At 38.3% G+C, this 13,294-nt stretch overlaps 1 protein-coding gene and 1 pseudogene across 3 annotated transcripts; one reads left to right on the top strand and one right to left on the bottom strand.

The window, feature by feature from the left end:
* The first annotated feature begins 310 nt into the window (after positions 1 to 310).
* BIN2 (Protein kinase superfamily protein) lies at positions 311 to 6,026 on the top strand. 2 transcript variants are annotated; one of them, XM_086633136.1, is made up of 12 exons: positions 311 to 604; positions 1,620 to 1,712; positions 2,613 to 2,672; positions 2,764 to 3,036; positions 3,120 to 3,194; positions 3,270 to 3,326; positions 3,767 to 3,907; positions 4,014 to 4,064; positions 4,155 to 4,250; positions 5,064 to 5,147; positions 5,399 to 5,500; positions 5,612 to 6,026. In XM_086633136.1, exons 1-12 carry the CDS (start codon positions 512 to 514, stop codon positions 5,708 to 5,710), a joined length of 1,224 nt encoding a protein of 407 aa, XP_086489262.1. In that variant the 5' UTR covers positions 311 to 511; the 3' UTR covers positions 5,711 to 6,026. The 2 variants fall into 2 exon arrangements, with proteins under 2 accessions (XP_086489262.1, XP_086489264.1); XM_086633138.1 differs by having other exon boundaries at positions 327 to 604; positions 786 to 1,712.
* A 1,180-nt stretch (positions 6,027 to 7,206) lies between these two features.
* LOC147542106 (EP1-like glycoprotein 1 pseudogene) lies at positions 7,207 to 8,689 on the bottom strand (annotated as a pseudogene). The gene has a single exon (XR_015223173.1). The product of XR_015223173.1 is annotated as an EP1-like glycoprotein 1 pseudogene (transcript).
* Between the last annotated feature and the right edge of the window lie 4,605 nt (positions 8,690 to 13,294).

Below are 13,294 nucleotides of genomic sequence, written 5' to 3'. Positions count from 1 at the left end.
GACCTCTGTTATACAGAGTAGGTTTCAAACCACTAAGCTAAAAGGCGATCGACAAATCTAAATGTTGTCAATGAGCAAAACAAAATAGATACATAATAATAACCTTTGGAACAAAATGTTGAAATAAACTGCCTACATGTGATTCAGACAATATTTGTCTGTGGTGGCGCCACAAGTATTAAAAACCAAGTCATTTTGGTCAAATCAGTCTACCTTTTCAAAAACTTTAACCTCTTAGTCCAAGGTCATAATAGTAATTTTAGATATAAAGTCTTTTCATCAGAAAGAACCCGCTTATTTGGTAATAAACAGGTAAAAAACTAGGCACCAAATAAAGCCAACAGTTTTGAAACGTGAAATTACTGGGCGGGCACTACAGTTGAAATCACTTCAGCTATTGATTGAATCTACTACTACTTCCTTGACAAAATATAGAGAGAGAGAGAGAGAGAAAAAAAAAAGTTAGAGAGAGAGTAGCTCTAGCTGTGGTGGTGGTGGTGGTGGTATATACATGGCTTCTGTGCCGCTAGGGCTTCATCCGCCGGAAAATGAACAAGTAAAGGTTGCTGCTGTACCTCGTAGGTCAGAGATGGGAGACGATAAGGTATTCTTCAGCTTACCTGTAAAGCTTTTCTGTCTTAAATACATGTTTTCCGGCAAAAACGTTCAAGATTTCTTCTTCTTCTTTGTTGTTGTTGTTGCTGCTTGTTTGATTTCATTTTTGGCATTTTTAGCTAATTTTTTTAGTCATATTCTTGGTCTCTGATCTGAGCTTACTTTATTAGGTTTCGCCTCTTTATGTCGATGAACGGATTTTCATATTATAGTGAGAACAGGAGATAGATCAACTCGAGATCTGACTGGTGTCTACTCATTTTTGTCATCTGGAACTACTGATAAGTTCTAGATCTTCAAACAATCCTATCATACTTACTAGAGTTTAGAGATTGAGCTGAATGTTTTGCTTAATAAATGATGACTTAGGATTTTACTTCTTCTATGGCTTTTGAAGCTCTTGTTTTCATGTTTGATCTGTTTTCCCCCTCTTTTTTACTTGTCCTGTCAAATTTTGTTATTTTTGTGGGGGAAAAAATGACTATTCCCTCGAGTATTTTACTTGTTGCCCTGATGTTAGGGTTTCAGTTTGATATTAAATCAGGTTAATGTTGTTAACTAAACTTAGGTGATTTGATTTTTTTTAAGCTTGTGAGGTCCATCAACTTTGTATTTGTCTTCCGATTTACTTCTCCATTAATTTCTTACTTCTTTTGCCTGATTTTATTTCATGAGGTTGAAGGGTGTCTGATTCTTTGCCCATAGATACTTTCTAGGGAGCTACTGTCTCACATTTTATTTCTTCCTGTTCCGACTTCCGAGGGGTTTCCTTCTTGCTCGTTTATCTACAGTCCTTAATTATCTTAGTATATTTGACCTCTATAAGATCATGGTTGGTTATGGTTTTATGCCTTGTTTATCTGCTGCTTTGTTGTGGTCCTATGGTTTTGCTGTTCGGTGGAGTTCCCCATGCTTCCAAGATTTTCCTTTACGACATTCTATCTTTTCTTTCTGTATGGTTGAAGGTGATCATTTAATTTCCCTCATTAATGCTTCTGTTGCAGGAAATGTCAGCCTCAGTTGTTGAGGGGAATGATCAAGTCACTGGTCACATTATTTCCACCACAATTGGAGGAAAAAATGGGGAACCCAAGCAGGTTAGGACTAAAACGTATTTTTGGAATTGATGTTTGCGTCTTACTCCGTTATTTGTTTAAGAGGGTTTTCACAACCCACGTGGATGTGCTCTTTTGACTTGTATAAGTCAAAATCTGAAACAAAACATTTGTGGCAATATCAATGAGACAACGAGGAACACCTTCCGAAGCGAAGACGTTGATTCTATTTGAAGCCAAAAAAGTTCGCTTCTTGATTTTACTGAAGCAATTTTCAAATTCTCTATTTCTCGTTATTTTATTATTGATCCTTTTCTCATTCTTTATCGGAGTCGTCAAAAATATTGGTAATAAGAGATAGTGATGGTCATGGTCTCATGGATGATGGTGACTGAGATGACAATGGCACTGATGATGATGACGATAAGTGCCATCACTTATTATAGATGGTTTGTAATGATGAAATGCATGTCGGTTTTCATTATGATGATTATTATGTGTTTCGATGATAATACAATTACTATCAATACTAGTATTATTTCCGTAAGAGATATATAAAATACTATAACATTACTTATTTCCTAAAATCAATTGCTGTTAGTATTACTGTTAATGCTTCTAATGTTAATACTCAAGTACTTTAATTTCCACAAGAAGTGGACGCCCTCTGCTTCTGGTGCCAAAAACCAACTAAAATTAACCTGTCACCGTGTCACTATTTTAACCATACTATCTTTCTAGAGGGCCTTCTTCTTTTTCCTACTTATCATGGTTTTGTGATAGTACCTGTCTTGGGATTTATCTAAAGTATAGTAGATGAGCTGAGTTATGAACATTCCTTAACCGCCAATTGTTGGAAAGTTCAATTTGGTACAGATGTTAGTAGGAAGTTAATCTTCAGTTACATTGAAAAGGGAGGTTTTCTCGTGTTTCTTCCTGCAGACAATTAGTTACATGGCAGAGCGTGTTGTGGGAACTGGGTCATTCGGAATTGTCTTTCAGGTACAGCTGTAGTTATTTGACAAATGACTTGAAAGTATCGTCAGTTCTTCACCAGTTTAACTGACACCTTTCTCATTTAATTGCAACTCAGGCAAAATGCTTGGAGACTGGAGAGCCTGTTGCTATAAAGAAGGTCTTACAGGATAGACGATATAAAAGTCGTGAGCTGCAATTAATGCGTTTAATGGATCATCCAAATGCAATATCTTTGAAGCACTGTTTCTTTTCAACCACTAGTAGAAATGAACTTTTCCTCAATTTGGTCATGGAATATGTCCCGGAAACTCTGTACCGGGTTTTGAGACACTACAGCAATGTGAACCAGAGGATGCCACTCATTTATGTGAAACTTTATACATATCAAGTAAATCTATTTTTTCATCTTGTATGTTTTGCTACAGATTTGCATTATTCCTTTTATTTTTGTTGAGTTAAGTTGTTCTCCAGATTTTTAGGGGTCTAGCTTATATTCACACCGTCCATGGAATTTCCCACAGGGATGTGAAGCCTCAAAATCTTCTGGTACGTTTTTCTCTGATAGTTTATGTTCAACCAAGGTTATATAGCTGTTTTTTAATCTATAATGAAAATTTATAGGTTGATCCTCTTACCCACCAAGTCAAGCTTTGCGATTTTGGAAGTGCGAAAGTGCTGGTATGTTCCTTGTAGTCACCGTGCTTATTTCAGAGCCTATAATAGGAAATATACTTTGGTTTTGGGTCATACTTGTACCGCATTCTTATGGGTATATAGTATTGGTCTGAGACTCTGATATAATTGTGATGATTAAAGAAGAGACTTATTTGGTTTATGGAAGTAAGTTTGCAACCAATCACTTTTCCTTGTTAATGCTCTCTTGCTGCACAGCTGAAATAAGAGAACCAACCAGATCTCTGGAATTAATGTAGATAGGTTTCAAATGAACACAAATGGTGTAAAAGGAATTGCAGCTGGACTAGTTTTAGTAGTCTGTTGAATTATTTTTCTTCATAAAAATATCATACCCATCTGGCTATTCCTGGCAATTAATTAAATACCATTCCTTTCGTAGGTAGTTTTCTACGTTTGACTGATGAAATTTTTGTTATAATTAGGTGAAGGGCGAGGCAAACATATCATACATTTGTTCTCGTTACTACCGTGCTCCAGAACTCATATTTGGTGCAACAGAATATACAACATCTATTGATATTTGGTCTGCTGGTTGTGTGCTGGCTGAGCTTCTTCTAGGCCAGGTCAGCACTTGTGAACATCTTTTTATCTATCTTATGCTAAACAGGAGACCAATTTTCATTGTGTATTAACTTATTTTTCTTTCTTCTTGTGATTTCAAACTATTAGCCCTTGTTTCCTGGAGAAAGTGCAGTAGACCAGCTTGTGGAGATCATCAAGGTGCACCACTTGTCCTATTTGATCTAGTGCAAATTATGTAAATTTGGAATGTTGTAGTAAGTAGTAACCTGTGTCAGATGGCTCTATCAGGTCCTTGGTACTCCAACTCGTGAGGAAATTCGCTGTATGAATCCAAATTACACGGAATTCGGGTTTCCACAGAGAAAAGCCCACCCTTGGCACAAGGTATACGCATTATGCATTTATGTTTCTCTAGTCCCTCCAATTCCTTTTTACAACTGTTCTTTATTTTTTTTTGTCTCAAATAGAAGTTTCTGGTTTCCAATAAGGAAAGGTTATAAAACTAATACAGTCTTCGCTAGCACTAGTTGCACTCAATTAATTTTGCTTAAAACATTTCCGAAAGCATTGATCTCAACGTGCATGTTTTTTTTGAAGAAAACTACAATAGGAGGTTGACATTATCGTTTCCCGAGCTTCGTCAAGTGATATGCGTTAAATGTTTCGGTCTATGACATTAGGACGTGGTTTAGTTCAATAAGCCAAAATTTGGACACGGTTATACCATATTCATTGTCATAGTTTTATACTTTACTTGATCATCATTAATTTTTTAGTCTGTAGTTGTTTCTTTTATGTTGAAATTGTTAACCAAGAATATGTTTACAGTACCAAAAGATTATTTATCACCGTGCAAGTACTATATGATATTATGATACATGCATAGAAAATCTCACTTCATTATACGGAAAAAATACCCACCCAACATGTGTCCGAGCATTGACACGACAAGCATCATCGTTGAAAGGGAGTGTCCGTGTCATAGCTCTTATGGAGCATTTTTAGTGAAGGACTGATAAAGTAGCAATTGTTAGAGTGCATATTATTTCCATTGCTGGACTTGCAGATAAGTTAATTGGTTGAGTCATTGGTATTAATCTATTACAGCCGTTTCGTCATGCTAACATTTGCACAATCTCATCCATCTTTCGTTTCTGTGTTAGTAGTGGTTTTATTTACTTCAGCTTTTATATGCAGGTTTTCCACAAAAGAATGCCTCCAGAAGCCATTGATCTTGCTTCACGACTTCTTCAGTATTCACCAAGTCTTCGATGCACTGCTGTAAGTTTGTCTTGTCCTTAACACAAAGATCTATATTCCTACTCTTATTCTACTACTGTACAAATGTTAATTTCTATCAACCAAAAGGTCAAAATAACCATCACGCATCATTGTTTTGCATATGAAGTACAACTTTTTTGCTTGCCATTTATTTCAGCAGAATTCCCTTTTCATATTTCATCTTCTTTTTGAGACACAATGAACTTGTTGAATACTTTGTTCTGCCTGACCTAGATTTCATGTAATTGCAGCTAGAAGCATGCTCACATCCTTTCTTTGATGAGCTCCGAGAACCCAATACTCGTCTACCAAATGGCCGTCCTTTACCTCCACTCTTCAACTTTAAACAAGAAGTATCCCCTTCGCCCACAATTTCCATTGTTAACGCTATTGTTGTTCGCTCCTATCTAAGTTCTTCAGCAACTAACTACTGTCCATTTGTTTACCCTTTCTTCTGATTCCAGTTATCGGGGGCTTCCGTTGAACTCATTAATAGGTTGATACCGGAGCATGTGAGACGGCAACAATTTGGTCTGAATTTCATGCACCTGGCAGGCACCTAAATGAAAACTGGAATTTGGTATCTGCTGAACTACTTGGACAAGATGCAAATCAGAGAGAACTTCCTCTGATTGTGGTTAAAAATCCTTGAGCTTAAGGCGCTATCAGTAATTTGTAGCTCGGGCAGCTAGAGAGATATTATAGGCTGACCAGCCGAGCTTGGCTGAATATGTGTAGGTCTTCTAAGATTTTATGCTTTTATATATGCTAATGGAGATAATTTTATTTATCTTTTGTATATTTGTCTGATGATTATAGAGCTAATCTCGGTTGTAATTGATGAAAAATCAGATGTTATCCACGCATCCCTTTCCCGTATTTTTCTTACTTTAAGTCTGGACTGTTAAAAGAAGGCTGATGCGTCTAGGACCGAGGAAAATATTGTGGGGACTTTTAGCCAAAAATCGTCGATCATGCCAATTGACTCATACTAGTTTTTTGATCCCTCGTTCATCTTCACCACCATAATCACCACTATCACAAACCACCATTACAGTTGAACACTGCTGCCTCCCCCGTGCTCTCTCCTCCCTGTTACCCCTTGTCAGGATCTTGTCAGGATCCCTCTTTGATGAGGAGACACCCTTAGTGAGAGAGTGGCAGTGGTGGCATCCTAAATGAGAGTTCTTCCTATTATAAGCTCGTCAATTGTACTATTATAAGTGTTGTATGAGTGCTTATTACCGAACTTTGTATCGGTAAGTGAACACACTTTTCCCTTAACAATACACACTCGCATAAAAAAGTTATCTCCCGTTGGTCGTAGTCATTTTTCCAAGGTCATTCATCTGACAGAGAAACTCTTTTAGAGAGAGAGAAAGAGAGAGAATTGAATAATGATACCTCTTCTTTTACCTTGTACTTATGGATGTTTGTGATCATTCAACTCAAAATCAGTTGGCAATGAGTGGAGGTGACCTAGACATTATATTATTGGTTGCTAGATCGTCTATCTCCCAAGTAAGACTGTTCTCACACCAAATCTCTATGTTGTTGCCGTGGTAGTAGTAAGTTGCTATATTCATTATCTGAATCGGTACTATGCTGTTGAAGTTGTGTTTGTCTCACTCTCCTATTAGCATATTGGCCTAGGGCAATTCAGTCAATATGATGTATTGATGTCTGTGAACTGTTGTTGCCTAGGATTCAAATTGATACTATATTTAACTTTTTTTTTTTGGTAAAAATAGGACTCAGTCTATTAGTTTATTCATTCATCATTGGTTTAATAAATAGATAGCCCATCTCTTTGATAGCTATAGCAATACAAGGTAGGGGTGATTCCCTTTCCAAGTTTGAGTTACATTATTTGAATAAGCAAATTTAGTTAGTTGGTGAGCCACAAAGTTGCTTTCACGTGCAATGAGTTTAAAATTGATTTTCTCGGCTAGTATAAAAGCATCAAATCTCACATATTCAGCCAATACGACCCGTTTTAGTTCAACAAATACCACCCGTTTTGCTCATCCCAGGGCTTATTATGAGTAATGTTGTAAAATTTAGGAAGCAAATAAATTTTTTTATACTAAGATCGACACTCTATGATTCAAACCTTTGTTTTTTTTTTTTTTTTGCATAAAATTCAAACCTTTGTTATGTGATACAAAACTTGAAAGATAGGTAATACTTGAAAATTGAGAAACTAGTAGCCTCTAGTTCGCATACTTAATGTAAGTAACTCGATCGGTACTAGCACCATAAACTGACTTGACCAAGGTGTTGAGTTGAGCAGTGATTAAGCATTTTGATGTATTCTTTCTATAGAAGAAAGCCATACACTTACAATCCTTGCTACATTTCTTCTTACATTCTTCGATTTTCATCGGTCCTTCTCCTTCGTTATAGGAACTCAAGAAATGATCGACCCCATCGACTTCGTAGTAGCTAACATTTGTTGAACCAACACCACAAGAAGGTAACTTCATTGGCTTACATTCTTTGCTCCAACCCATTAATCCTTTTGGTGTAGGACAAGCAACACATTGATTGTTCTCACAAACTCCCAAGGATCCACATTTTTCAGGTAACAAACACTCCCTATTGTCCCAAGTACTAGTGAATTCTGTAAAGGTTTCTTCCCAAGCATCGTTTTGGCCTTTCTCGTAGTAAGTATAGACACGAATATTTCCATCGTTACCTAGTCGAAATATCGACAATGTGCTATTATATTTGGGTTGGGCTAACGCACCTCCTCCATGGCTGTCAGAAAAGGCTTCGAGTCTTATTATGTTAGCATAATCAGGTCCATCGGCTTCAGAGGAAACAGTGAAGGTGACATTTAGGAAGGGCACTCCGCCTGAGTCTCGAGACCTAAGTAACTCATAATAACGTAATGGTGTTTTCGAAAGGGGGCTTTTGAAGTACAACACAACCTCTTCTTTGTCAACAACCATACTGTAACTCCCACTTACTAGCTTGTTAGGAAGGGAACTTCCCGGACAAATACCTTGTCCAACCAATAAGGTATCGGTAGGATGATCGAAGCTTTGCCAAACAAAACCACCGTTTTTGTTAAGGAGAACTAAATTTCCATTGGGAAGCATCTTAATATCTACTACACCCATGTTAGCCGTTCGAGTTTCCCAAGCTACTCGACCATTAGCATCAACCAAAACTAGGTTTCCATTTACACCGAAGACTAGTTTAGCATTCTCCTTCACCGGGCGAGCATTGTTTGCTGTCCAAACCTTTCGTAGAAGCGAAGTTGAATAGGCTGTACCCATACCGATACCAAGAATGAATTCATTAGGAGTGGAGTTAAAGAAACAAAGACTAAAAGGGTGGTTAGATAGATTACTCAAGGGACTATAAAATGAGTTATCCTCAACATTGCCAAAATAATTAGGACTATTAGAAAACTTGAATGTCTTTGATGGTGGAACTATAGATTGAACTAAGATTATTGAAGAATAAGAGAATAAAAAGAAGAAAAATAGAGATTGAATCAAAGAGGAGCTACCCATTTTCTTCTTCTACTTGTTTATGATAGATTTGATTGGTTTCTGTCTATTTATATTGAAAGGAGAATTTTATTACATATTGTTTTTTTAATATAAACTGGTCGCCTTTTTTGACTCACAGACCACTAGGGGACTATTTGAAAATCAATATATTTTGTTAGGATGAAATTAGGCGTGCTATAAAACAAGATCCTTTATAATAATAAACAAGAATAGAATTAAAAATGTACAATAATGTAGTCGGTGGTTATTAAAAAAAACCAAGTGGACTCAAGGGTTATCATTAACATTCAATTGTGTTTTTTAAGGGTTAATTCTAATTTAGCCTCCATATTTGGGCAATCGGCATTTGGCCCCTATCGAGCAATTCTGTTAACTAAAAATTAACTTAAACTTTTCTTTTCAATACTACCGTAGTTTTGTTCATTTTTATATCTCTAGTTAATAAGTTTCCCTTCTCTAATTAATTTTTTTTTTGCTTGCCCTCTCTTCTCCCTCCCCAATTGGCTTGTATTTTCTTTCTCTCTTATATTTTTCATATATCACTTTTGCATTTTCTACGACTATTTTTTTTCTACAAAGTTCTCTATTCAATTAATACCTCTTTTGCTAAATGTGAGAAACACATATGAGAGGGAAAGGAAAGAAATTAAGAAAGAGGGTTTAGGGTGTTCTTGTTTAAGAAAGAGGGTTTAGGGTGTTCTTTGACAAATATTAGGGCCAGAAAGGCTGATTGATCATCTCTTTGGGGCCAAAGTGGAGTTAGCAAATCAGCCAAATTTAGAAAAAGGGTGTAGGGTGTTCTTGTTTAGATTTTCTTAATACGTAGTTATTTGTGGAACTCGTACTTGGTTTCTCTAAAATTATCGAAGTTTGTAATTTGTAGAAAGAATTTGAGAATGTTACGACGTTAGCCACAAAGGATCTGTCGCGATACGGCAGAAACCTAGTATTTTTGAAGTACCCATATCCTTCAATATAAAATCTTATCATTATTCTTGGGTTTTGCCACATTATGGGTTCAATATTATATAATATCTTATCTTATTTATTGTGTGTGAAAATATAAATACCTTGATGATTGTCACTCTCGGATGAAGCCGAGAGAGAGACTTGATTAATGTCTCGGTTATAACCGAGTAGACACTCGAAGATGACGAGTGGAAGAAGATGAAGATGATCACACTCGGTGAAGCCGAGTGGGAGAAGAAGAAGATGAAGACTCGGTTGAACCGAGAGGGAGAGAGACAAGTTATTAGTGCTAGGGATGAATACTTAGGTAAAATACCTTTTATTATTACACAATAACTTGATTGTACAATTATGTATGGTTATGTATATATAGGATACAAAAGAGGAAATTGAAAATAACTAAACTCTATAATGGTTATCTAATTATAATCCTAACTACTAAGGAATCCTAGTTGTAATAGGATTCCTATGGGACCAAGTCCACTCGGTTTGGCCGAGTGGAGTGGACCTTCCAACACTCCCCCTCAAGTTAGAGCGGGAATGGAAGTAACGCCTAACTTGCCAATTATGTTCTTGAACGGTTCTGCACCAAGTGGTTTTGTGAAGATGTCCGCTAACTGATTTTCTGTACTGGTGAAGCGTGTGGCAATGACGTTGTCTTTGATCTTTTCACGAACGATGTAGCAATCTATCTCAATGTGTTTTGTTCGTTCGTGGAAGACGGGATTATCGGCAATGTGGAGAGCGGCCCGATTGTCACAGTAAACTGTCATCGGATCGGAGTGGTCGATTCCAAAATCAAGTAGTAAATACTTGAGCCATTGTAGTTCGCATGTAAGAATGGCTAAAGCTCGATATTCTGCTTCAGCTGAAGATTTGGCAACTGTGGGTTGCTTCTTTGATTTCCAAGAGAGAGGGCTGGACCCTAACATTGTGAAGTATCCAGTAGTTGATCTACGGGTTGAAGGGCAGCCTGCCCAATCCGAATCACAGTATCCTGTAATATGGAGTGAGCTGTCTCCGGATAAGAAAACTCCTTTATCAAGGGTACCTTTCAAGTATCGTAGTACGCGGTGAGCGGCGTCTAAGTGTACTTGGCTAGGTGTTTGCATGAATTGACTGAGGTTATTTACGGCATAGGTGATATCTGGCCGTGTAACCGTAAGGTAAAGTAATCGGCCGATTAGGCGGCGGTAGACCGACGGGTCTGGTAAAGGTGTCCCGTCGGTAGGACTGAGACGAAGTTTCTGTTCCATGGGAAACTCAGAAGGACGTGCAGCGGTGAGTCCAGAATCTTTTAAAATATCAAGGGCATATTTCCGTTGACATAGGAAGATGCCTTGTGAAGAGCGAGATACTTCGATACCAAGAAAGTATTGTAAACGACCCAGATCTTTCAATGAGAAAGCAGTATTTAAAAATAATTTTAACTGGGAAATAGCTTCATTATTATTTCCTGTAATAATTATGTCGGCTACATAGACGAGAACGTAAATTTGAGTGGAGTGAGAACGAAAAGTAAAGAGAGAGTAGTCGCTTTTAGATTGCGAAAAACCTCGTTCGATGAGAACGGAGGAAAATTTGGAGAACCATTGACGGGAGGCTTGCTTAAGGCCGTACAAAGATTTATGAAGCCGACAGACTTTAGACTCCCCCTGAGATGAGAAACCGGGGGGAAGTTTCATGTAAACTTCTTCATTCAGATCACCTTGAAGGAATGCGTTGTTAACATCCAATTGGTGGAGAGACCAGCCTTTAATGGCGGCAAGAGAGAGGAGAACACGAACAGTTACTAGTTTTGCCACTGGGGCAAAAGTGTCACTGTAATCTATGCCCTCAATTTGTGTGTAGCCCTTGGCCACTAAACGGGCCTTGTAACGTTCGATTGAACCGTCAGATTTGAATTTGATTTTGTACACCCATTTGCAACCAATAGGTCTCTTGCCGGGTGGGAGGCTGGTGATAGTCCAGGTTTGATTATCTTCCAAGGCGGAGATCTCTTTGGCCATAGCGTCTCTCCAATGTGAGGATTTCATTGCTTGGGTGAAAGAGCTAGGTTCGGTAGTAGATAGTACCGATGATAAAAATTGTTGATGAGATGTAGAAAAGGAATTTATAGAAAAATAGTTTTCAAGTGGATACTTGACTGTATTCGTGTTGGAACACACGTAATCGTTAAGATAGGATGGTGGGCGTCGTGACCGGGAAGGTCGGCCGGAGTCCGAAGCCCCATCGTCGTTCGATTGAACGGTAGGAGAAGAACCGTCAAGGACGGTAGTGTCGGCAGCAGCCGAAGAAGCCCCGGAATTGGGGTTGACAGGAGTGTCAACGGGGGTGTCTGAAGGCACCCCTGTAACGTTTAGAGGATCAGGGACTGATCCAGCAGAGGTGTCTGAAGGCACCTCTGCATTGTCATATCGGACAGGAACCGAATCAGAGGTGTCTGAAGGCACCTCTGTATCGGTATCACTGACCGGGATGGCAGGAACATTAGTCACTTCGGTGCTACTGTTGGACGGTGAATTAACTGGTGCCGGAAAGGCAATGTCGTCGTCGTCGTCGGCGATCGATAAGAATGGCGTCGGACGAGGAGAATTGTTTGTCGCCGAAGGTGAAGAGTCCGACATAGGAAATTGATCTTCAAAGAATGTGACGTCTCTAGAGACGAAAATCCGTTTTGTGGAGATGTCGTAAATACGATATCCTTTTTGTCCGCTTGGATAGTCAAGGAAGATGCCGGCGGAAGAGCGAGCATCCATCTTTGTTTTGACCAAAGGAATACGTGCAAAACAAAGGCATCCGAACACACGGAAGTGGGAAAGATTCGGAGGAGTACCCATGAGGACTTCATGTGGTGATTTTCCTAAAAGGATGGGTGTTGGTAATTTATTAATGAGATAGACGGCGGTTAGAACGCATTCACCCCAAAAGGATAGAGGGAGGTGGGCTTGAAGGCGTAAAGAACGAGCCACCTCAAGAATGTGGCGATGTTTTCGTTCGACAACCCCGTTTTGTTGGGGTGTGTGAGTACAACTACGTTGGTGGGTAATCCCTTTATCAAGAAACCAACTTTGTAGTGAATTATTCATGAATTCGGATCCATTGTCGGATCGAATTGTTTTAATTTTGCAATCGAATTGCGTATGAACGTAATTAAAAAAAATTTTAATTATCGTATTTGAGTCCGATTTTGAACCAATGAGAAATATCCAAGTACAACGAGAAAAATCGTCGACAAGGGTTAAGAAATAACGACACCCGGAGGTGGAGGGAACCGGAAAGGGACCCCATAAATCTACATGTACTAACTCAAATATATGAGAGGAGGAAGTAGTACTAGTAGGAAAAGGTAATCGACATTGTTTCGAAAGTGGACAAACTTCACATGATACTTTATTTGATAAAAAACCAAAATTCATACATGGAAGCTTAGAATTAAAATATTGAAAACGGGAAAAAGAAGGATGGCCTAAACGTTTATGCCATAAAACAAAAGACTCATGACTAGAACTATCTCGAACTAAACTTGAAACCGAAAGGATGGGATGCTCCGTGCGAAGGAAGTAAAGGTCGTCATGAAGACTACCATGCCCAATCTTTGTTCTCGTTGTTCGGTCCTGAAAAAGACATAAGTCATTATCAAACAAGACGGTA

Source organism: Eschscholzia californica, unplaced genomic scaffold (genome assembly GCF_041429995.1).
Source record: "Eschscholzia californica isolate CP2 unplaced genomic scaffold, dmEscCali1.0.p SCAF_4, whole genome shotgun sequence".
In the NCBI taxonomy this organism is placed as follows: Eukaryota; Viridiplantae; Streptophyta; class Magnoliopsida; order Ranunculales; family Papaveraceae; genus Eschscholzia; species Eschscholzia californica.
The sequence above is the reverse complement of the archived record's forward strand: the minus strand, read 5'-3'. Positions and strand labels throughout refer to the sequence as shown.

Coding starts and splice junctions, on each gene's coding strand:
- BIN2 (XM_086633136.1), top strand. CDS start 512: ATGGCTTCTGTGCCGCTAGGGCTTCATCCGCCGGAAAATGAACAAGTA. Junction 1,713..2,612: donor AAAATGGGGAACCCAAGCAG/GTTAGGACTAAA, acceptor TTCTTCCTGCAG/ACAATTAGTTACATGGCAGA. Junction 5,148..5,398: donor CAAGTCTTCGATGCACTGCT/GTAAGTTTGTCT, acceptor ATGTAATTGCAG/CTAGAAGCATGCTCACATCC.